The sequence below is a fragment of the Ammospiza caudacuta genome, chromosome 5, assembly GCF_027887145.1.
Source record: "Ammospiza caudacuta isolate bAmmCau1 chromosome 5, bAmmCau1.pri, whole genome shotgun sequence".
NCBI lineage: Eukaryota > Metazoa > Chordata > Aves > Passeriformes > Passerellidae > Ammospiza > Ammospiza caudacuta.
The window spans coordinates 2,496,864-2,520,678 of record NC_080597.1 but is presented as its reverse complement, the minus strand read 5'-3'; the positions used below and the strand labels follow the sequence as shown (position 1 = coordinate 2,520,678).

Here is a 23,815-nt window from a genome sequence, read left to right as displayed (position 1 = left end):
GGCTTTGTTTCTCTACCCCAAGAGAGAAAATCTTGGGTCAAAATCACATTCCAGTTGTGGAGGCATCAACTGACTGGTACAGATACACTGTGGTTACCTAAGTGGTCATTACATACTCTGTGCTTTTTACAGGTTTATTTTAAACATCTCTTCAGGCTCCTTCTTCAAAAAGTTGTAAAACAAGTGCTGCCTTAAGAACAGATTAAGTTGAATTTAAGCTGCACAGGAATTTTGTCAAAGTAAAACAAAGCAATAAGCAAAACCAACAACAAGTAAAATAAATATAAACAGCTGTGTAATCTTTTTATTTTCTACATGGCCCAACATTCTGAAATACAAGCAGAATAATCTAAATTGGTTTTGTGATAAGTGCAGCTTTTAGCTATCACTCACTAGAAAGTAGTTAAAACTGTTAAAATGGAATTAAATGTATGCAGTGGTAGTCCAAAATCTATTAGAAGTGGCTGATGAAATATAAAAAGCTCTTACTCTAAACCCTTTTATGTTTTGGTTATTTCTGTCTCAGGTAGTGAAAAAATAGGAAAGGGAGGGTCCTGCCCTTGCTCCCAGATCAAACCATAGACCTGTTTGTGGTTGTGCAGTTGTGGTTGTTGGGTTTCTTTGGTTTTGTTAGTAAGTCTTACTAAATTTCCAGAATTGTGTTACAGTGTTAGCAGCTGAAATCCAATTTATAGATCAAAAGAAAAATTGTGTCATAGTATTTTCTCACAGCTTAGAGAATATTCTCTTTCTGTTCCCCCAAGGCATGAAGAACCATCCACTTTCATATTGGAAGGTTGTTGTTGGCACAAATAAAAGTTCTTAGGACTGGACAGAAGATTTGCTGCTTTTCTTGTGTGCTTTCATACACAGCACACCAGTAAAGATAATGTGAGGCAGTGGGATGTGTGGATAAAAGCAAACTTGATAGGGAACAGATTTTAAAAATCTGGAGCTGGAATGTGGCAGCATGTCTTTAACAAATACCAAAGTGCTCCAGACATGCAGCTGTTCAGTGGAACAGAAATGCTGAATGCTGTTATGTGGCACTAGTGAGGGGTTTACTCAGTCATCAGTCAAAATATGATCTAGGAAAAGAGAAGTTTTCCCCCAAACAGAAGTCCAAATAAAGTAAACCCCAATATTTGCTATGTGTGTTTAGGGACAGGGCACATTTTTGTGTGTGACTAGAAAAATATTTGAAGGGAAGGGTGGGGTGGTTTCAGTCGTATTTAAAGGTGCTGCTGAGTTCCTGGAAGTCAATCCACTCGATTTCTTTTCTGCCTTATCATAGGAATGAATTTATGCTCAGCTCTGCAATTAAACAACTATCCCAGAAAGCACAGTTTGTACATCTAATCTGTCATGGGATACTAAAGTGGCTGGGCACAACTTTCCCCATATAACTTAAATGAAGGTTCTGGCTTTTCAAAATCTAGGAGTAAATGAGAACCTGGAAAATATTTTTAAGTCCATACATAGGCAATAGCTCTGGCATGCTGTTTAAGTGTATTTTAATTGCAATTGTTAATTTTTAATTGAAATTTTGCAATGCCTGTTTTCATCTTGATTTCATAGTTTTATTGTGAGCACTATCTTCAACTGAGAGAAGTTTTATGGGGGACAGTCTCTAAGAGAGTGGTTGTGAATAGAAATTCTGTTCATGAAATACAATTAAGACAGACGTTATGAATTGCATCCAATTATTCTTCTATTAAAGTATAATTGGATTTAAAAACTGGTTGTGGCTTTCAATTAAAATGTCATTTTTTTATTATGATCTGTTGATCTAAAATGTTATGTAAAACAAGGCTCTGGGAAAAGGGTATTTGTTTTGGGGGAGAGCTTTTTTTTACAAATCATCTGAAACATGTGCATTCTTACAAATGGAAGGTAATTGAGTGTAAACTCTTTGTGGGAATTATAATGATAATTCATAATTAAATATTATAATGGGGATTATGTAGCATAATATGCCTGGGATCAGAAGAAGAATGTGCACATTTTCCCTGAAATGCCAGCAGTCATGAGCAGTGTTTTTAACCACTTGTGCTGTCAGAGGTGTTTTTAGTGAGCAGGCTGTAGATGTGTGCTGCTCTGTCTCGGGGTCTCTGTGGTCGAGATAACCCCAAGGTATCAGAAAGTCTCTTTTTGCCAGCCCAGCAATCACAGAAGGAGTCAGGATTCCTCAGCTCTGCTTTTCAAGGTTGTTTATTTGCACTTATCCATTACATTCTTTCTTTGACCAGCTGACGTCTGTCCAGCAGGTCGGGTTGAAGCACACTGACCACCCTCAGGGCGATGTTAACTTTTTATACTAAAAGCTATATGTACTTTATTTACAATAATTTTCCAATACCTATCACCTATGTTAGTCTGTCTCTAAACCAATCCAAAAGTGCCACCGTCACACAGAAGATGAAGGCTAAGGAGGAGAAAGAGGATGAACAAGGCATGCCCAAATCCCTCCCTCCATCTTGGCTTCTGAACCCCCATTCTAAAAACCCCAAAATTCTACTTTTCCACCTTGTGACAAATTAACTACCATTCTACTTAAATTCTCATGGCTTGTAAATTTTCACACAAAGTTGGTAATTGTTTCCATGGGTTAAAATCAAAGGCACAGGTGTCTTTGGCTTTGTGCCAAGGTCTCTGAGCTCCTTGCCAGGGGCTTGAGCCATCCAGGGCAGCCAGAGGGATGTCCTGGCTTCCAACATTTCTGGTTCTTTGTCATTGAATTAGGGGCTTGACTTCCAGTTACTCTTCACAGTTAGTCTGGGTTTCTAACTGGGTTCTTGATGCATTCTCCTCTGAGCTAAACTTCCTACTCGTGCTCCTGTGTGGCTGAAGGAGTTTAATGAAGTATCAGAATGCAATGTTTTGTGTCCAAGGAACACAATATTGTGTGTCCAAGGGCCATTTTCTAATGCCAGTGTGCATCCCCAGATGAGAAAGAAGAAGGAATCCTGGGGAGCATACTTCTGCCCAGTTTCCAGATATCTGTGCTGTCTGCTGAGGACCACATCAACCGCAAATTCGCCTTCAAGGTGAGGGGAGCGGCTTTGCCATCTGATTTTATGTCTGAAAGCACATGAGCCTGGTCACAAAAGCTCATTTTACTGAGTTGTTAATAGTAAATTAGTAAATAATACATAGTAAATAGTAAGTAATACATTTGTACCCTGGTTAGTTTTTTTAGTTCTGGATCTTTATTATATAATCACATTCTTTGTTCTCTGTAGGAAATGCCTGGGTGGCTTCTCGGAACAGATGTATATAAGTTTCTTTTATTAGAATTTGAATAGTTATTAATAAACTAAAGTATATCAATAATAAATAAAAATGGCCATAAACCCTTTTTGGGTGTTAGAAATTACCCTGTCCTAGCAGGGAGAAGGTGTCATCACTCACAAAAATTCTTTTTCTTCTTAAAATCTACTCTTGAAATTGCCCTCTCTTCTGCATTTGAAGACTTCTCAGAACAGATGTGTGGAAGTTTCTTTTATTAGCATTTGAATTGATTGACAAACAGCTTCTGAGGTTGATTTTTCCATAATGGAGTAGCAAAAGTTTCAAGTGCTTAGTCTGATGTCAATATAGACAGAATTACTAGAATGGGGAAATGGATGGATAACATTTACTGGTAGGATTTTGTTTTTTTGCAGTTCATGGGTCTTAAAACCTCTGTGGTGAATTATAATTTAGAATTATAAACCAGCATCTGCAGCTGAATTTCTCCCATTAATGAAAGTTCATTCATTATTTAATACAAAGTATTTTTGCACATAAATAAAAATAAGAGCTTATTATCACTTAAATCATGATATTATATGAATCACTCTTAGCAATGTTTCATGACAATCTTAAATCATTATATAACTTATTTACTAAGCATTTTGTCCTGACTTTTTCTTGTTGTTGTTTTATGAGCTCCTTTTGGCACTTTGTTTGGTCTCCTAATCAAGACATCATTTATTTACTATGGTAAGTACAAATTAACACCTACTGTATCATTCAGACTGCCAAAATCTATGCTAAAATCTTATTTATAAGAATTGTATTCATCTACATTAATGAATGCTCAATATCATTTTAGTAGATTGAAGAGATTTAAGGGCTTTTTGTTTAATGTATTAATGAAGAAGCAGCTATGATTGAAAACCACAGGCAGTTATTTTGGAAATATGAATGCAGTGACCAAGAAACACTGTAGTGTTCCTTTTGATTTTTTTCTGAGTATATTATTTGAAGAAATTTTCTTAGATAAAGCATTAGAGTGAATATGCAGTAACAATATTTGCCTCTCTTCTTTTACAGAATCTTACATTTTTATTGCAATGACCATGTCATTTCCAATCAGGCAGCTCATCCAAACATGAGGACCTATTATTTCTGCACAGATACAGGGAAGGAAATGGAGTTGTGGATGAAAGCCATGATAGATGCAGCACTTGTGCAAACAGAGCCTGTGAAAAGGTAGTGTGGATTGACAAAACAGTGGGGATAGTGTTGTTTCTCTTGCTTAGTTTGATTTGTTTAATAAAAGACTAAAATAGAATGTAAATTGGCTGAAGTGATTTCTCCTTATATTGAAGACCCCTTAGTAACTGGACAGTGTTGGATAAAATTTTGAAGTAGCAAAAATAATCTAAGTTCAGTTCTGAATATTGGTTGTCAGGAGCTAGAAGGAAAAAAAATGACCTATCCCTCTCGCCAGTGGCATCAGAAGAAGTGCAATGACAAATTCTGTGTGCAGGCATGTTTGACTTCCCTGCCCTCCTGACTGAATAGCATCAGCAGCTCAACTGGTGGCAGCCTTGGGCTTAAAGCTGTCACAGTCCTCAAATTCACAGCTGGAGTTTCTGGCTAAATTAACCACTTGTACCTGTGGGCAACCTGTGGGGAGCCATTCTTGTTCATCATTAAGCTGTCACCAAATTTATGCTTACCTGATCTGGAGCCTCACCTTCCTGTGCCCATGTGTTGACAGTGAAAAGCAAATTACAGCCAGAAGCTTTGTGCTCTCAGAGACTGAGCCCTGTCTGCTGCTGTCGCTCCAGTGAGAGTCATTTGCTCTCAGAGTGTTGTCCCTAGGGTCAGCTCCCTGGCATCTGTAATGGAAACCTCATCAATTGAAAGTTTAAAAGCTCCTCCTTATTGACAGCACAGAAGTTATTGCTGATGGCTGCTGTCACTTGATCTGTTCTCCACTCCCTTAGTTCCTGCTACCCTGGAGCTAAATAAAGTCAGCAACGCTGAGCAACTCTGAGTTTAAAAAAGTAACAGAAAAATCTCATGGACACACGTTCCAGAGAAGTTTAGTAGTAATAAACTTTATCTGAAAAATTTGGTTTGTATTGCAGATACAATAGTAATTTACATATGGAGAAATTATTAAACCAAATCAAACCCACTTCAACCAAAAATCACATATCAATTGTATAAACACTTTGTAGAGGAACAAAACTGAAGGGAGGTCATGCTCAATCTTCTTCTGAACTGGTGAAATGACCTTCATTTGATATTTGCAATACTGTGACTATCTGCCTGGATATCACAGGCAGAACAGGCTTGCCAGCAGCCAAAGTTGTCAGAAAAGCAATTTATATAACACCATCTTCTTGTTTTGATTTAAGCAAGAAACCTCAGAATGAAACAGTAGATGTGACCTCTTTGAGAGCTTTGTTGGTAGCCTTGAAATAATTACTTCAGAGAAAATAGATTTCAAGACCAAGTCTCAAAGAAGTTAAAAATCGGTTAGCTATAATAAGGAAGAAAACCCTTAAGACATCTGTTTTCTAAAGAATCCATCTTTTGGTGTTTTTTAAGTTCTTAAAATGAAACATAGCAGGATATGATCTTATGTAGAAGAAATACTGTTCCTTCCCTGTAAAAATCTGTTAAGTATTAAGTGTCTTATTACCTCATCTCTAAGTAACCTGAAGTTTGGCATAGATGGAGCTTAAGCATAAATGGTTTTAGTTCAGTCACATTTGGCAGTGCTTTTGTTACTGAGTTCTGGTTTTTTTTAGAAGTCCTGACATTGCACTGAATACAGTTTTCTTTAATAGACTGGATACTTGCAATACAATAAATGAGTAATTAGGAACTTACTTCCTTAAATATTCGTGTAAAGTAATGTTGGGCCACTTTTAATTGCCTGTTCATACAAAATGCCCAATGATAATTCAGGAGCTTTTTACAGTATAATTCTTTAAACCTAGAAATCAAGACACTTCACTGCTGTGGTACTCTGGAAATCAAATCCAACTGTTGGTTAAACTGAATCTTTTCAATAATTTTAGCACATTTTTTTGTGTCTGTTTTTCTGGAGATGTGAGTTCCTTGGAGAGGATAAAGAGAAAAGGAGTATTTAAAACATTAAGTTAGTGGGAGGGAAGGGGTGTTGCAAGTTTTTTATAAACTACTCTTATTTTCCTCAAATACTTAGCCATGTAAACCACAAATGAGATAGTGAAGTGAGAAAGTCAAAATGTACCCATTTCTCTTAGAACTGGTCTTTATTAGCAGCAGCAATGTTCCCTTCTGATGTTTAGCTGCAGGGAAGGACAAACAGTATTTGGCCCTATTGACTGAACTGTAATTATTCCTTTCTAAACAGTTTTGATTTTACCTACATAGTGCAATCAAGTTTAATAATGTACTGAGAGGCCTATTAAAATAATTAAACCAAGTACTTTAGTCAGTGAGGAGCTATTGAAGCTTATGACTCAAAATATGATCTCAAACCCCCTCTCTGGGGTGCTTGCCAGTGTTTGTAGATGGTAGTGTCCACCAACACAGTGATTTACCATTTTACCCTAAATGCTGATTCTCTGCTCTCCCAGGTGTGAGTGCCATTTTCTGTCCTTTCGTTGTCACCTTGTGTGCTGCAGCCTTTGTTTCTCCTCAGTGATGCAGCATGTACTAAGAAAAGATTGCTTTTTTTCCCTCCTGGGGTAGTTACTTTCCCTGAACAGCATAAGCCAGGCTGCCAAAAAAGCACTTGTTAGCATAGAGACATCCACAGTGGGGGCTGACTGACGTCAGTGTGCTTGGAAAAAATGGCTTTTCCTTTTCAAATGCCTCTGCCTAGCTTTGTTAGATCACAGCCCTCCTGTCCATCTGATCATTAATCACATGTTCCCCCCTCTCCAACCCGTTCAGAATTACTTCTTTATATAAACCAGCATAAAATAGTACTTCTCCTGTACTGCATATTGTACATATGATTCCTTTATGGTTGCAGAAATATATAAATTGCATTCAGCATATGCTGAAAGACCCATGTTCAATGCTCATTCTTTCCTCTATCCCTATCCCATCCTCAAACAGCCTGCCAGCTTTGTTGAATATGTCTTTGAGAGCTAGCTATAAATATGGAGCCAAATATACATATGGATTTAGGTTTCTTACATTTGTTTCTGATAATTTCTCCCCATATGGATCCTTCAGTGTGGAAAGAGATCCCTTGCTCACTCAGAATTGGCTGATTTGGTTCCACCAAGTTGAGAGAGCCCAGCAGGCTGTTTGAATGTCAGTCCTGCAGCCTCTAAACCATCCCAAGGAGTGTAAAATGTAAATGTTTGGCTCTGTATAACCATAGTAATGAGGGATACAGCATGAGGCTGCATGGAAAAATAATTCTGTGATTTTGGGAGTTGCTGGTTTTTAATTAAAACACAGTGGAAAGTATGAGAGTGTGAATTGAGCACAGTGCCAAGGCTTGACTTTGCCACATATATAATGAGTGTCCTAGAGATGCCACGCTCCCTCTCCACCATGGATTTTTCACCTTTTCCTCTGCTCTAAAGCCACCTGAGAAAGATTTATAATAAATTTTATATTATATAATGGGGTAGGTGGTGCTGTTGAGACACACTGCAAATATTAATGCCCACGTTCAGGATTATTTGCATAGTAGTCTTTATATCCGTTTGTGAACTCCAGAGTGCTGCCTGAAAATTGAAATCTTAACACCCCTTTTTTACTTGATAATTGTGGGAAATGGAGTTTTTAATTCACATTCCTGTTGGAAAAATCCTTTGGTTTCTGGTAGAACACTGGCTGGTGCAGTTTTGAGGTGGGAGTGAGGAGGGGATCCCTTTCTTTTCCATCACTTTGAGAAGGAACCTAGGCACAAATGTTTGGTCTTGGGAGTGATTTAGGATCTTGGCGGGGAAATAAATGGCTTTTTTCACAATGGGATAAGCAATAATGCTTACAGCTGTGTGTGTAGTCAGTCTTCTTGTGCTCCTGGTAAGTTGTGTGTGTAATGGCCTTTTTACAGACATTTGAACTGGATGCAGTTATAAAGATGAATAATGCATTTTTTTTAAAAAGTTGCAAAACAAAAAGTTAATTCAACATCCTCTTAAAATAAAGTGTTGTTCTTAGTTTGGTTTTATACAGAGATGTAATCTTAAGAAATTATATCCCTTCCTCTTCTTTCCTCCCATAGCAAAAAAATGCAGAGCAAAACATTTTAAAGTGGTGGGGTTATTTTTCTAGTGAACTAAACCCAAAAGTCACTTTTTGAGCTGAAATTGAAATTCTGGTCCTCCCAGTATGGCAAAAGATAGAGCCTCTTGACATTTTGAAATTTTAAAAAGAAGATCACTAATAGAACTGCACACATTGAGTGCTTGTGTAAATATTGTAAAGCAGTAGCAATTCCAAAAATATCATTATTTCTGTGGTACAGTTCCTTAAGTCAGCAGCTATTTCCCCCTAAAATTGGAAAAAGCCACAGTCATTTTCTGCAAAATGTGTGCCAGCCAAAGTGATAACACACCAGAGAAACCTAATTGATACCAGTGACCATGAAAAGTCATTTGCTTTCTTGAAAGGAGCTCGTTATATGCTAAATTCAGCAGTATTGTGAATCACAAGCTGACTTTGAAAACCATCTGAATTTCAGGCTGTTGACATTTGGAAGCTGTAGCTCTTGGAGAGCCACTGAATATTTTCACCCCTTGAATTTTCCACCCTCCAGGAACTGAGCATCCACTTTTTTCAGGCTCTGTTTCCTGTTGTGCATGTGTTTTCTAGGGGGTTAATTGACTGTTGTGAATTTTTAATAAGTGACCTCATGTTATAATTGCTTTTAAAACAGCAAATAAAGAGAAGAGTGTAGAAGAAAACAATACTCACACTTGCCAACCAGAAAAACCCCAAATCAACCAACCAAAAACCAAACCAATCAAGCACTGCCGCAAATCCCCAAACAAAATTAAAAACAAAAGAAAAAGAAGACCAAAACAGCAGCAGCAAAACCCCCCAACCTCTCCTTGATCATTGTGAAAATGTCCTGGTTTTTTCTCTCAAAGTCAAGATATTGTTGTAAAATATATGGTCAGGGGTTCACTGAAATAACTTCCAATTTTTTATTACTATTTGTAAGGAACATTTTTTTCGTATTATAACTTGTCATATGTTCCCTTACAGAATAGAAAAGTTCACTGTTGAAAATACATCACCTCGAGAGGCAAATAACATTTCAAACCATCGGGTGCTAATTAAGCCAGAGGCCCAAAACAACCAGAAGAACAGAGACGTGAACAAAAACGAGGAGAAGAAAGCTTTGGAAGCCGAAAAATACGGATTCCAGAAAGTCGGGCAAGACAGACCATTGACAAAAATTAACAGTGTGAAGCTGAACCCTTTGGGATCCGAGTACAGGACTTTGCCCATAAGCACGATTCCAGGTGGGCACTTCAGGCCTGTCCATTTGAATGGATCTGAGAGTAAATCCATGGGAGTTGTGCTGGCGGATGTTGGGGATGGAGCCCATCACAACGCCGAGTCCGAGCGGGTCATGCAGAGAACCAATTCCATGCTGCAGCTGGAGCAGTGGATTAAAATCCAGAGGGGGAAAGGACAAGAGGAGGAAACAAGAGGGTGAGTACTGGGTAATTTTATTTTTAGACTTCCTAGTAAATAATGCATTTGTACCCTGGTTAGTTTCTTTCGTTCTGGATCTATATTATATAATCGCATTCTTTGTTCTCTAAGAAGTGCCTGGGTGACTTCTCATAACAGATGTATGAGAGTTTCTTTTATTAGAATTTGAATGGTTATTAATAAACTAAAGTATGTTAATAATAAAAATGGCCATAAACTCTTGTTGAGTGTGAGAAATTTCCCTGCCCTAGCAAGGAAGAGATGTCATCACTCACAAAAATTCTTTATCCTCTGAAAATCTCTTCTTGAAATTGCCCTCACTTCTGCATTTGAGAACTTCTCAGAACAGATGTGTGGAAGTTTCTTTTATTAGCAATTGAATGGTTATTAATAAACTAAAGTATATTAATAATAAATAAACCCTTAAAAACCCTTAAACCTGGCTATAAACCCTTTTTGGGTGTGAGAAATTTCCCTGTCCTAGCAGGGAGAAGGTGTCATCACTCACAACAATTCTTTCTCCTCTTAAAATCTGTTCTTGAAGTTGTCCTCACTTTGCATTTGAGGACTTCTCAGAACAGATGTTGGAAGTTTCTTTTATTAGCATTTGAATTATTATTCATAAAGTATATTAATAACTCAATAAATAAAATGGCCAGAAACTCTTTTTGGGTGTTGGAAATTTCCTTGTCCTATCAGGGAAAATATGTCATCAGTCATAAAAATCTGTTTTTTAAATGGCCCTCTTCTATATTTTTTGCTTGCAAGTTCTAGTAATAATATTTTATTTTAAATTCTTTTTAAAAAAATATTCCTGGGTGCTTTTAAACTTTAAGCCAGTTTTAAGTGAAGAGAGGAGGAGAAGATTTATCTAAAAGTAAGACACAGAATCTAACTTGATGCTTAAAGCTTCTCTTCTCATGAAATTAGCTCTCAGCCAGTTACAATATTGAGCTCTAGTGCTTATTCATGAAGCTTTAAAGCGATGTCTGAATGATTGGCAATATTGAATGTCATGCCAATAGCAATTTCTCTGAGAAGTGTAGGGACCTTGCTTCCAGGCTGCCTTACAGACAAGCAGCTCCAGCAGGAAAATGCAAAAGGTTTTTTATATTACATTTGATAGGAAGTATGGAGATGCTATCACAGGAGATACTTTGAAGGGCTGGAAATGAAGGATTTTGTGTATAGATGGATGGCAGAGCAGAGCCTAAGATAAACCAAGTTCAGAAAATGTGTTTCCCCCAAAATTTTGAGATAAGTATACCTGAGGGCTTGTCTGTTTTCACAAAGTCTTGAAACATTTCCATGAACGTGGCTTCCACTTGCCAAGGTTGAATATTTCCTCACTGCTTTTAGCCTTTCATTACATATAATTAGGAATTGTTAATGTGGTGTTTCATGAAATACTCATCATAAGTAGTTTGATCAAGTTTCAACTTGCAATACAGACAGGGACTTGCACACCCTGACATTAATCTTATAATTCAGACTTGCATAATGAGAACTCAGAAGGCTCTTTGATGCAGTTAATTTTTTTAATAGGACTTTAAAACTTGCAACCAAACAGAAGAAACTAGAATAGATGTGCTATTTTTCAGTTCTGAATAAGTATAAAAACACTAAAACTGATTTCATATGGAGAATCAAATAGAGGGAAGTGCTATTAACAATATGTTACTAATTAACAATATTTTATTCCTGAGTATAGGGAACACTTGTTTGCCTAGATAAGGGTGGCACTGATAATATAAATGCTTTCAAAAGCAGTTCTACAAAAAAGTGGTAAACTGAAGGAGAATTTGCCTTGAGCTATCTTTTTTGTTTTGCATGGAAACAGCCTTGAATAATGATCCTAATTTCTGATGTATATAGTGATGTCTTTTAAATGGGGCTTCATTTAAATTTAAAATTTTATTTTTGTTCAGGTTGCCAGTTTATGGCTGGAGACAGAAATTTAAGTAGAATCAAAGTTGGTGAATGACAGTAGAAAAAAAACTCTGGTTTATGCTGAAGCTTAAGGTTGGGGTGAGAGGATCCTAAGGCTGTTTAAGACCTGTAAAACTCATAACTATAATTTTTTTAAAAAGCAGTCTTTACTTAATGGGGAAAGTTGCTGACTCTCCACCAGCTGCTTTCCAGTGCATCTGTATTATTGTGTCTGCATTACAGAAATCATGGAGGACCCAACTCAATATCTCTGGTGTGTCAGACTGCAGAAAAAATGGGGACAAATGCTAAGATGTCAACAAAGATGTTCAATTAAATGACTATATATAAAAGAAAAGAGAATCTCTTAGCTGTCCTTAATATAGAATGAAAAAGGTTCAAAAGTTCACTATACAACTACCGATTTTTTTAGAGGAACAGGCTGACCCCTCATTGGTTTGATTGCCCAAAAAAGTAATGAGAATGACAGCAATGTAGATTTTAATCCTTGAAGCTGTTATCTGTTGTTTCCATGGATCTAGACATCTAGTTTGGCAAAAGCCACATGAATAAACTGCTGCCTTAAGGAAGGCAAACCTTTTTAAAAACAAAAATAAATGTGGTTTGAATCAAAAATAAGCGCATTCCACTTTGGTATCGTTTTATTGAAATTTGCAGAAGTCAGTTATCAAAAAAATGTTTTTCACAGAAGTAGTTCACTTGAATGGTCTTTCACAAATGTGAAAAAATACAGAAGGGTTGTTTGGTACTAAGGGATGTTTTTTGTTGCTGCTACCCCAGGATGCGAGCTTGTATCTCCTGCCTTGCCTATATAAAATTCATCCAAAATGATAAATGCCTGCAATGAAACTCCAGGTATCCCTCTTCACTCTGCCACCCTTTCTTGATTCTTACATGGAAGTTCTGTGTTTGGGGCTGGCTGGCTGGTATTTGTGTTCATTAGGATGAGGGGCTGTTTTGAGGTTTCATTCTGAGGATATTCAGAGTGTTGCAGCACTGAGCCTCTAAAGGCCTAGCAGCAAAGTTGCTTTCCCAGTGTGTTGGTTTGAAAGATGTAAACCCCCTCCCTCCAAATTAGTATAATTTTGAAATTAGGGGGCTGTCAGGCAAAGATATGGGAGTAGGAATAAAACTTCTTTACTAGGAAAATTAAATTACAAATGCAATAAAAATTAAATTACAAATGCAAAAAAAAAAAAAAAAACCAAAAAAAAAACCACTGACAGACCATGCCCTGCCCCCTGTGTGCCAGGGGGTGTCCCTGCCCCATGCCAGGGGGGCTCAGCCCTCCTGCAGTGCCAGCTGTGGCTCTGCTGCAGCAGGGATCCTGCACAAGGGGGGAGTTTTCCTCTGCAGCTCCAGGGCTGCTGCAGATGGGCCTGGGCTCCCTCTGGCCATGCAGGGCAGCAGAAAGCTGCTCCTCTGGCAATGCAGGGGGCAAAGGCTGCTGGGGTGTCCCAAACCTCAGATTGGATCCAGGTAGGAATGCTTGGCTCCTCCCCTGGGCGGAGCATCTCCCCATGGGATGCTGGGATTGGATCAGCCCTGCAGGGACACTCACTGGCCATGGACAGGAGATAATTAATAATTAATGGCCCATTAACAGAAGAGATCTCCTGGAGGGAGGATTGGGTGTCGGAGAGATAAAGAAAACTGCCCAGTGAACAGAAGAGAGTTGTTCCACCTCTAACAGATGGCAATAGAATGCACACCTTCAGGCACATATTAAGTTTCCAACCTAAGACACATAAATAGTCCAACTCAGACACCAGTACCACTATTGCTGCCCAAGAGACAACCTCTCAAGGTGTCTGTAAACACATGTGGAAGACTCTTTCTCATATGGGAGCAATTACAAGAAGGTATTTATGATGGCAGCTGCAGAAATATTTTGCAGCCTCAGACCCAGCTGTGGCAGCCTCCCCTTGTGTGCAGGGCAGCTGGAAGCTGCAGTTCTGTCTGAGGTTGGGTTTGGGTTTGACTGGAATGACATTTTTGCAAGTGTCAACAAGACATTGGTGAATCTATTTTGATTTTATCAGATTATGTAAAACAAGGCTTAATATTGAGGTGGTTGAGCTTTTTACAGTTGTCATGGTTTGCCAGTTGAAGATGGATTATGTTAACTTTCTAAATGTTCCAGAATATAAGTAATTGCATGCAAATTTTAAATTGATGTCTTTGCACAGTAAGAACTTCAGGCAGCTTTTTTGCAAGTTCAGGATATTTAAAGGTGCCAACAGGATTACATTGCCCATTTAATTAATAAAATGTGTGAGCAACTTCAGTGAGTGAGGTGTGTCTTGCTGCTAAATATATTCATGAAAATGTCAGGCCTTACTGTAGCTGTTATGGGATATAGCTACAATTCTATTTTGAAAGTTAGAAATGGAGTTCAAAAGCATCTTGTTTGTTTGGTTTTAAATATGGAGATGGACAAAAGCTTTATCATTAATGGTATGTTACTAAAGAAATCTGGAGGTATTTAAGCAGACTTGGCAACAGAAGACTAGTACTTGGAATCCCTTTTCCCTTTTTGTAATTTTTTTGCAAGAATGGGAAGCTGTCCAATACAAAGTGGGAATAATTCTTCAGTAATTCTTGAGAAGCTTCAGAAACTGTAGCAGATTTTGTACACAAAGCTCTTTATAGCAGTTTTCATCTTCAGAATGTTGCAGGTGATCTTAAATTCTCAGTTTAAGTATTTTCAGAAAAGTGGGTTCCACCATCATCCATTTCCCTGATAGTTATTCCATAAGGATCTCACATGCATAATGCTAGTTTATCGTGCCATATGATCTACATAATTTCTTTAATGCGTTTTTTTTGTGGCACTAAATTAATTCAAAACCATCTCCAGGTTCTGGTGCTTCATGGTGCAGGGATTTTAGTTCAGATTAGTGTGGGGTGTAGCTGGAAGCTGCTGCCCTCTCATGGCTAAATCAGGTCCAATTTGAGGCTGGTTTTGTTTCTATAAGCAAGCATCAATCATATGCATGCTCTGTAGCAAAAGGCTTTAAGAGGAGCTCATTTGCATTTTAGATAAGGGCGGAATAAATCAATGTTTATGACCTAGATTTTGTCCTCTGAAATAAATTAACAAGAAGTGCTTTGTCATATTTAGGCATGCATCAATCCTCGGTATAGAAAATTTTTTAGTATTTTAACTAATGCTGAAAGTTTACTGAATGGCTGTAGAACAGCAGACTTTTAATGGGGCAAAAAATTAAGTAAATAAGCCTTTGAATTAATACCTGAGTTGAAAAGCAATAAAATATTATCAAACAAAGACATGTATTGCCCTTTGTTTCACTTGAATGACTGATATGAAATGGCTTGTCCTTGACAATTGCAAAATATAATTTCTTCAGACAATTACTGCAGTTTTCCCATGGACTGCTGTTAAAAGAGTTTTTTTTAATGCTGCTCCTTTTTTTAATGTCTGTAGTAATTGCTTAATATTTTCTTAGGGAAACAGCAGGATTTTTTAACTTTTGAAAAAACAAACATTTCAAATGGAAGTATGGAAAGCATATGGAATCAGTGTAGAACTTTAAGCTTTAAAAATTTTCACCTATCCAGCATATAGACAAGTTCCAAGATTTGATCAAAACTTGAAATGGAGTTTGCCAGTCCAGTGGAGTACTAGACTGGCAAACTGGTAAAAAGATGAAATATTGATTATATCAGCAAGAGCTAATCAGAGAGAAAGGATCCACTTTGGACTGCTGCAATGCATTCAGTCAGAATCATTGATTCTTGAACTGTTGCTTTGAATTTATTGAGCTTTTTTTAAATGGCATTCAAAATGGTATAAAAGCTGAGAGCTGGATAAACCCAACCCACAGCGAACACCTTCCTGTTGCCGTAGTATTAACACTAACAGAAGGAAACTTGTGTTCCAGCATCATCTCCTACCAGACGCTGCCGAGGAACATGCCAAGCCATCGAGCCCAGGTGCTGCCCCGGTACCCAGAGGGCTACAGGACACTGCCAAGGAACAGCAAGACTCGTCCAGAAAGCCTCTGCAGCGTGGCTCCCTACGACAGGGCCGTGGGACCCGTCAGCGCCGAGGACAAGCGGCGCTCCATGCGCGACGACACCATGTGGCAGCTCTACGAGTGGCAGCAGCGCCAGTTCTACAACAAGCACAGCACCCTGAGCCGGCACAGCACCCTGAGCAGCCCCAAGACCATGATGAACATCTCTGACCAGACCATGCACTCCATCCCCACGTCCCCCTCGCACGGCTCCATCGCGGCGTTCCAGGCGTACTCCCCGCAGCGCACGTACCGCTCGGAGGTGTCGTCGCCGGTGCAGAGGGGAGATGTCACCATCGACCGCAGGCACAGGACACATCACACCAAGGTAAAAAAAGCTTCATCTAACAGCTAGAGCTCTCATCTGCAGGGCTCTTCAGTAGAATGTGTCTGATCACTGGAAAACTTGTGTTGCACTGGTGTGTATTTGACTATAACAGATTTCTTACATCACTGTTTTCTTGGAGAAAGGTTTGGTTTTAAAAAAAGCTGAAAAATCTAAGAATAGAAAAAATGTATTTTTTTATAGTACTAGAAGATGGGAACATGTCTTGATATTACTGCCCATTATATGTTTCCTCTTAAAAAAATGAGTCAATAGGCTAATTATTCAGAATACCCTATGCATATAAAGAACTCTATCTCCTTTCTATCACCAAGAGGACTCAGAATCCCAGGTTTCTTCACTGCTGCTGCTTTCTGTCCTTCAGCAACAGGTTTGGCTGCCTTGGGCTCCAGCAGCAAATCGAGTGTATTGTTCCTTTTTATGCCTTTGAGCTCTTAGGGAGATCACTGAAGATCAGTCTAAATGCACACAACCTCATTGCTTGAGCCCTGTGAGGGACACATGAAGAATTGTGAACTTGAGTGCCATATGTGCTGCTCTGCTACATCCAGCATGCTTGTGTTACCATGGGTTTTAATAGATTGGAAATAATTAAATAAAAATTACTTCTTCTGTTGGATGTAAAATGCTCCTGAGCATTTTCTAAAAACTTCATTCTTGGATGTCTTTTTTTTGATGCCGGCAAAGAAATAAATCTATAATTATGACTTAAAGCAATTTAAACAACTTAGAGTTGATTATCAGGTGTTGGATTTTAAAGTTTTTAGATCGCTATCACCAAAGGAATAATTTTGCTTTGGCATCTTTAATGTCTCAACTGCTCTGAAAATTTAGTAATCAATGCTTCTCACATATCTGAGAAATACCACTGGGTCAGTGCTGCAGAGTGTGTATTGCTTGTCCTGTCAGCTATGTTTTGCTTCATGATGTTTTTGTTCCTTGTTGAACACTTTATGCTCGTCTTTCATTTAGTATTGAGTACCTTTTATACAAACCTCCTGTTTCCCTTGAGTTTTTCATGCTGTTTGGTGTGTATTTAATTAGTTACAAAATTAGCTTTTGCCATTAACTTTAAAAACACCCCTGTCTTTAAGAGGTGGGTAATCAGAAGACTCACCATTTGAAATCAATAGGGTAAATTTAACATCTAAACTCTATCTACATAGAGATCTTAGGTTTTTCAGTGGGTTTCTATTTTTAGGTTCTCAAAATCCTTCTGAAACCCATCCATGACAGTGATTTGAAACATAGAGACACATGACTGTGTCTCTCCAGAGCTCAGCCCCATCTCTGCATGTTAGGCACTATCCCAGGTTGAGAGGTGGGATGGATTTTCCTCTCCAGAGCTGTATAGCCAATATTTGTCATATACAGTGCTTCACTTATGCATAGATAGCCATCCAAACAGAAAGCTCTCTAATTTATCCAATATTCTGTAATCCTTCTGTTGTGAGAAGTTCAAACAGTGTTCCTCATAATATGTCAGTTGTTATGGGCTGGAGCATTTACCCACAAGAAGATCAATTTTTGTCACCAATATATTGTTCTCCATGTGCTACAAGACTATAATCTTATCATCCCTGGCTGGACTTCTACATTTACAGAATTCCTGCCAGCATTTATCCTTTTAAGCCATCACCTTTTTTAAACTTGTTCACAAGTGATGAGTTAGAAAGAATATCTGGAGAAGGATATAAAACAACTCAAATACTCTTTATTGTGTACAGGACAGAGAGGAGACTAATGTCCACTTAGCTGAAATCAAATGGTTAGGGAACAAGGCTGAACTTCTAGGAGCTGCCTCGTGTTGGAACTGGAAAGATGAAGGAAGTCTTTTTAGCCATCCAGCAATTTTATAGGAAAGTGGACACTCACTTTGAAGAAAAGGCTACTAAAGAAAGTTCAAGCCCCCCAGGAGCAGAGAGGGATGTTTCTGTGAGTGGTATTAGAGGTCTCTTCCAGCAGAGTCCAGGAGCCCAAGCCAGGTGTGCATTTATCCAAGCATCCTCGTCAGGCTGGGGCTGTGTGCTCAGGACAGGCTGCATTGTCTGCCTCAGTCAAGTCACTCTGGCAGGCAGAGCATGCTCAAGCTGAGCTGCTTCCCAAGAGAAAATGATCCAGAAAGAAGAGCTGGGGTTTTGTTGTGGCTTTTGGTTTTGTTCTGCTGATCCTTTCCTGCCTCAAACGATGGCAAGGGTGGTACTGCAACACCTGGCAAACATAAAGCAATTGTGTTCACATCCACATGCCCATTTACACAAATCCCCTTGAGTGTAACTATTTCAGTTTAAAAAGTCAATGAAGACATGGTTTGAGAATTCAGGAATGAGAACATCATGAGCAGATGCCAGAACTTTCTATTTTTTACAGCACGTGGTTTTGAATTTACTGCTTGTCTGTGCTTAAATGGCATTGCCTACTACAAAGTAGTCACCCTGCAGCTTGAACATTTTCTTACTTATTTTCACATCAACTAGTTTTCCGTCCTGTTGTGTCTTTCCTTATTATTCCAAGACCTTCCCTATTATTCTTGAAATAGAAATGACATCTGCAGCCCTGAGAATGCTGCCCTACACCCACAGAATTTACTTTATCTATCAATCTGCCCCTAATATTTTGAGAGTACAGCAGGACAGAAAAAGACTGCCTCCCCAAATTGCTGTTGTTGAGCTGTCCTTAAATGAACTGTGTCCTATGAGTTCCCTTTGGAACACTGGTAAAGGAAATAAGTCTTCAATGGTTTTTTAATCACAAATCATCATAGATGTACTTTCCTAAGGTATCTTGCCATGGCTGTGGACCTTTTTATGCTAAAACTGTTATTTTCCAGGATTCCTTTAAAGTTGCTACAAAACATTTTATATTTGTGAATATTTAATATTTTTCAGTGTTGTTAGTTCATGTCTACGTTTATTTAACATGCATTTAAGTGATAATAACGTACATTTAAGTGAAAAACATCCACTTTGGGGAATATTACTGGTTATATTGTTTATGCTTTGGAAATAGAACTGTAGTGGGTGTATTGTCAGAAATAATTGTGATTTGTGGGTAGACCTTGCTCGTAGTCAGCACTGTGTCAGTAGAGCAACAGTAATGAGGGAGAACTGTTAATTAAATCAAATATGAAATTCGGGGTATTTCTAAAACTTAGAGACTTAGTAACCTAGGTAGTAAATCAACAGGGAGCATTACTGGCACAAATCATAACAAATTTTCAGTAGGGGGAAGTTGACTTTACTTCTTGTGATAGCATTTAAAGTTTTTGAGTCTTTAGAAACAGCTGTGGGTTACACTGTGCTATTTTTTTTGTGCAGCATGTCTTTGTGCCTGACAGAAGGTCGATGCCAGCAGGTCTGAGTTTACAGCCTGTTACTCCTCAGAACCTCCAAGGCAAAACAGTGAGTTGGATTTTTATTTGTTACATCAGGGTTTTTTTTAAAATAATAATCCTTTAAATATGAAGAGGCAACATTGAAATTTTACTCTAGTTCAAGCTTGCTTTAAATGTAACCTTTATTTAAATTATCAGGGGAAGAAGTACTCTGTGATTCCACAGAATTTAAGAATATTGTGTAGCTGCTGAGTCAAGGTTTTCTTTGGGAAATACAGATTTATTATTTTTTAATCATTGTTTATACATTGCTGGAATTCCTGGGAGAGCGTAGACATCGTAGAACATGTATTTCTCCATTAATTATTTAGAAAATCCTAGAAGTAAAGTTTGGCTTTTTTGGAAATGTAAAAGAGTTTTATAAAAGGATGTCCTTTCTGACACTGTACTGTGGTAGAGCTGAAATTCCCATTGAAGATATTTCATCAAAGTAATGTTGGTGAATACTCTCCACTTTCCTAGTTGAAACATGACTCTCTGCCAAAAAATTGCCCTAAATTTCTGTCACTTCTTTACCAGTTTTTATCTCCTTTTTTTGTCATCTTTCTGTCCATCCAAAAATACCAATTGAGAGTTATGAACTAAGAAAAATGATTTTTTTTTTTTTTATCATGCTGTGGGCAGCCAGTCCTTCCACTGCCTCAAGCCCTGTTTCCTGCACTTCCCAGCACAGATTTCTGGCACCTTCAGTGACTTTTGGGGTTGTCCTTTGGCAGCTGGAGCCTTCCAGACATTTCTTGGGGTTCGTGGCCCCCTCAGCTCTGCTGGGCTGATCTCCAGGCAGGTCCAGGAAACCAACCAGAAATCCACAGCAGAACAGTGCAGGGCCAGAGGAGGAAACCTGTAGGTAGCCCTGAGAAAAGTTTGTGTTATGGCTGTTGCAAGAGTCCCAGGACCTGCATCAAATGCACAGCACCTGCAGCAAATTTATGAATGTCTAAAGAGGAGTAGGAGTTCTGTTCTAAGGGCTCCTCTGTGGAGAAAGTTTGGGTTGGAGTGCCATGAAATAAGTTACTCCTAATGCACTAAAATTGGGCTTTTTCAGAATGCGCCAAAAGGAGTTTTGATCTTGAAAAAGTGGATCACTGCTCCTTTTACTTGAAAATGCTACTTTTTGTTCTCATATTCCTAAAAATGAGACTCCTTGTGCTTTGAGTGGATGTTACTTGCCAGACTGAAAGCACTGTTGTCTGTTTTTGGAGAGAGCTCCAAAATGCCCTGTATAGCAGTCTGGATTCTTACACTTGCTCTCTGCAATTCAGTATTTTTAGTCCAGGTATTGAAGGAGAGCTGTAAGAAGGAAAACTGCCATTAGACAATTTGGGTTTGGTGGTGATTTTCCCTCAAAAGCAAATGGTTTTTCCAACTGAAGCTATGTGGAAATCCCTTGCTCCCTCTTGTGGGCTCCTCTGTTCGGAACTCATAGAAGTGCTGGTGCCATGCTCCTTCTCAGAGATTTTTTTTTTCTCTTTATTCTGAGAAACTGGTATTCACTTTCAGCATTTTTAATGTGGGGTTCTCTGGAGCTCTTTACTTCTTTGCTTTGGGGAAGTTTTGTGCCTGTGGGAGAGGGCAAGCAGGGGTTTAGGAGTTTTTTGTGCTTGGGCTTTGTTTAACTCAGTGTTTGTGAGAAAATCAAAATTCTGGATTAATATTTAACCTCTTGTAAGGCTGACTTCTGGTGAAGTGTAAGAAACAGAAGCAAACAGGAACACAACAAAAATACTTGTGATGCTCAATGGTTTGTTTTCTTTGGAGTATTGCTAATAGAAGTGGTTCCCAGGAAAGGTTCAGGTAGAATTTCCCAAACTGACCTAAGCTGATGTGTGTGGAATTACCTGAAAAATACCCATTTGAGGTGGACTTTATTTCCATAATACATATAATCTATAATAAGTCTTAAATGCTATTCTTCATCCCCTCCTAAGGCTGTATTGTACAGCTTAGTCATAGAAGTAAAGCAATAAAATAACTGGAGGCCTCAGAAAGGTGGGATGGAGAATCATTTTTGTCATGCTTGTGCAAATTTATTTTGTGGAAGGTGATTATTTCTGAGGTAGTTCAGTAAACATGGGATTGTCATCAATTTTTCCTCTCAATTTCGACACATACATTTGAAGAATTATTTTAAATAATTGTCTGAAGAATTATTTTTAAAACTACATTTTTTTGAGGGCATGTTTTGATTCTTTCACCAAGCTCAAATGGCTGCCCACATACAGGGAACAACATCCTAAGGACTGGAGTTGTCTCCCTCTGACTTAAGTCAGTGTCGCCAATTTGATATGCGTGTCAGGGAAATTGAGGACTGCACAGACTTTGCCCTGCAAAATCCTCAGTTATTACAGAAAGTTTGACTTTTATGGCATTTGCTGGTTTGAGCAGTCAAAGGCTAACCCTTCATTTTATATTTGGAAGAGTTCAACTGGGGGAAATGTTTTCTCTTGTGTTGTATCACTGCCAGAGTCCCTGCAAGGCACTCTAAAGGTGCACCCTCCTTTACTTTTAGTAGCAAACCTTTTATGAGGCGTGCCTTGTTTTACTGAGGTGTTGTTTGGGGTACCAATTAACCTTTTCTCTGCTCTTTGGCTTCTCACACTGCACTCCCTCAGCCGGAGGAGCTGACCCTGCTGCTCATAAAGCTGAGACGGCAGCAGGCGGAGCTGAGTAGTATCCGGGAGCACACACTAGCACAGCTCATGCAGCTAAAGCTTGAGGCCAGCAGCCCAAAGGTCAGCCATCCAGCAATGTGTGTCCTGCTCCGTGCTCACTAACCCACAGCCACCCATTAACCCAAGTCTGCTCTGTGCAAAGTTCTCCCGTGCGAGTGGAACTAATCCTGTGTGCGCGTGGTGCTCCGCTATCAACCCTTTGACGTTTTGGTTTTTGAAGTAAGCAGAGTCAAAATCACCTGGGATTGTTTTAAAGTAGCTGACTGGAGTTCTGTGCTAAACAGGCAAAAGCATTGTAAAGACACCCCAGGACATTCAGGTTTAAAATGAAGTGATTTTCATCTGTTATTGTGTATTGCAAATAAAATTAGTCGTGATAGATTGAGATTATTCTGCTGTTTATGCAGCCTCCAATCAGATTCCATCTTGTTTGTGATATGTGTACAAAAAGCAGAACATGTTTAAAAATGGATTTATCAAAGGGTTCATAGTTGCCTGTGTAGTGGACATTGACATAAGCTCACTGTGTTTTGTGTGTAAACCAGAATGAAATGTAGTGGTCATGGTCTGATTCATAGCAAACTTTCATCATTTCTGTTTTGGGCTCAAAACTTGTTAACAGTTTGCTAAAAAAGGCAGTTAAAAACAGCATTGTATTTCTCCATTAAACAGAACTGTCTGTCACTGTCTAATTTACATCCTTCCAAGCTCTTTTCATGCATTCTGCACCTTCTGTCCCTTTCCTTTTCCCTCCTGACTGCTGCCTGCTAGAATGAGATTCTTTCACATCACCTTCAAAGGAATGCCATATATTTGGATCACCAGGTGGGATTTGCAATTTACTTGTGTGTTTATATTTCTTAATGCTTTTTGCCTGCTCCTATCAAAGCTGGAAATATTTGGGGAGAAGGATTTTCACTGAAGTTGGACAATGCCTACAGCATAGGATATCTCAATTGATCACAAATTTGAGCTCTGATGGGGAAAAAAATTCCCTCAGTTTAAAATTTGTCAGAAAACAGTAGCCAGTCACCAATTCATTTTTCTGTTCTAAATATGTTCCTAATTTCCTTTTCATAATAACACTAACTGTAGCATTTTACCTTGTTTAACCAGTCCTAATATGTTTCCAAACTCATATGACACACATGCAATTTATAAAAAATGGGTACTTCTGGGAATTTCAGTTTTCAAATTAAAAAGAGTTACATGTTTCTACAGCACATTAAATGAAGAGAAGGTCAAACATGAAGAAATATTTTAAGCAAATCATAACATGACACCTTTTCCCATTTTTCTCAGTTCATTCTGAAGGATTTATATAGAAATAAGGTGTTAATTTTTTCCAGTTTCTGGTATCTTATGGAGTGAGGGTTCAGTTCTTCACTAAGGTACAGGTCTTCATTTACATAATTGACTGCCAAGTGAAGAATTAGAATATCTCTCTCTCTGGCCTTGTTGCATGACCAAATGGGATTTCTGTACAAGTTGTGTTTGACAAGTTTTGAAG

At 38.5% G+C, this 23,815-nt stretch overlaps 1 protein-coding gene across 8 annotated transcripts in view; it reads left to right on the top strand.

Annotated features, from left to right (window-relative positions):
• The window catches only part of PLEKHA5 (pleckstrin homology domain containing A5), a 156,726-nt gene that overhangs the window by 102,268 nt on the left and 30,643 nt on the right, over positions 1–23,815 (top strand). For 7 of the 8 annotated variants that reach the window (XR_009274805.1, XM_058806053.1, XM_058806052.1 and 4 more), the window contains 5 exons: positions 2,947–3,047; positions 4,361–4,476; positions 9,448–9,900; positions 15,759–16,221; positions 19,557–19,640. Coding sequence is in view for 7 of the 8 variants with exons in the window: in XM_058806053.1 (XP_058662036.1) it covers positions 2,947–3,047; positions 4,361–4,476; positions 9,448–9,900; positions 15,759–16,221; positions 19,557–19,640 (1,217 nt within the window). In the remaining variant the exon portion in view is untranslated. Of the gene's footprint in view, positions 1–764; positions 932–2,946; positions 3,048–4,360; positions 4,477–9,447; positions 9,901–15,758; positions 16,222–19,556; positions 19,641–23,815 lie in introns of those variants that run through there. The other variant, XM_058806057.1, reaches the window with a different exon arrangement.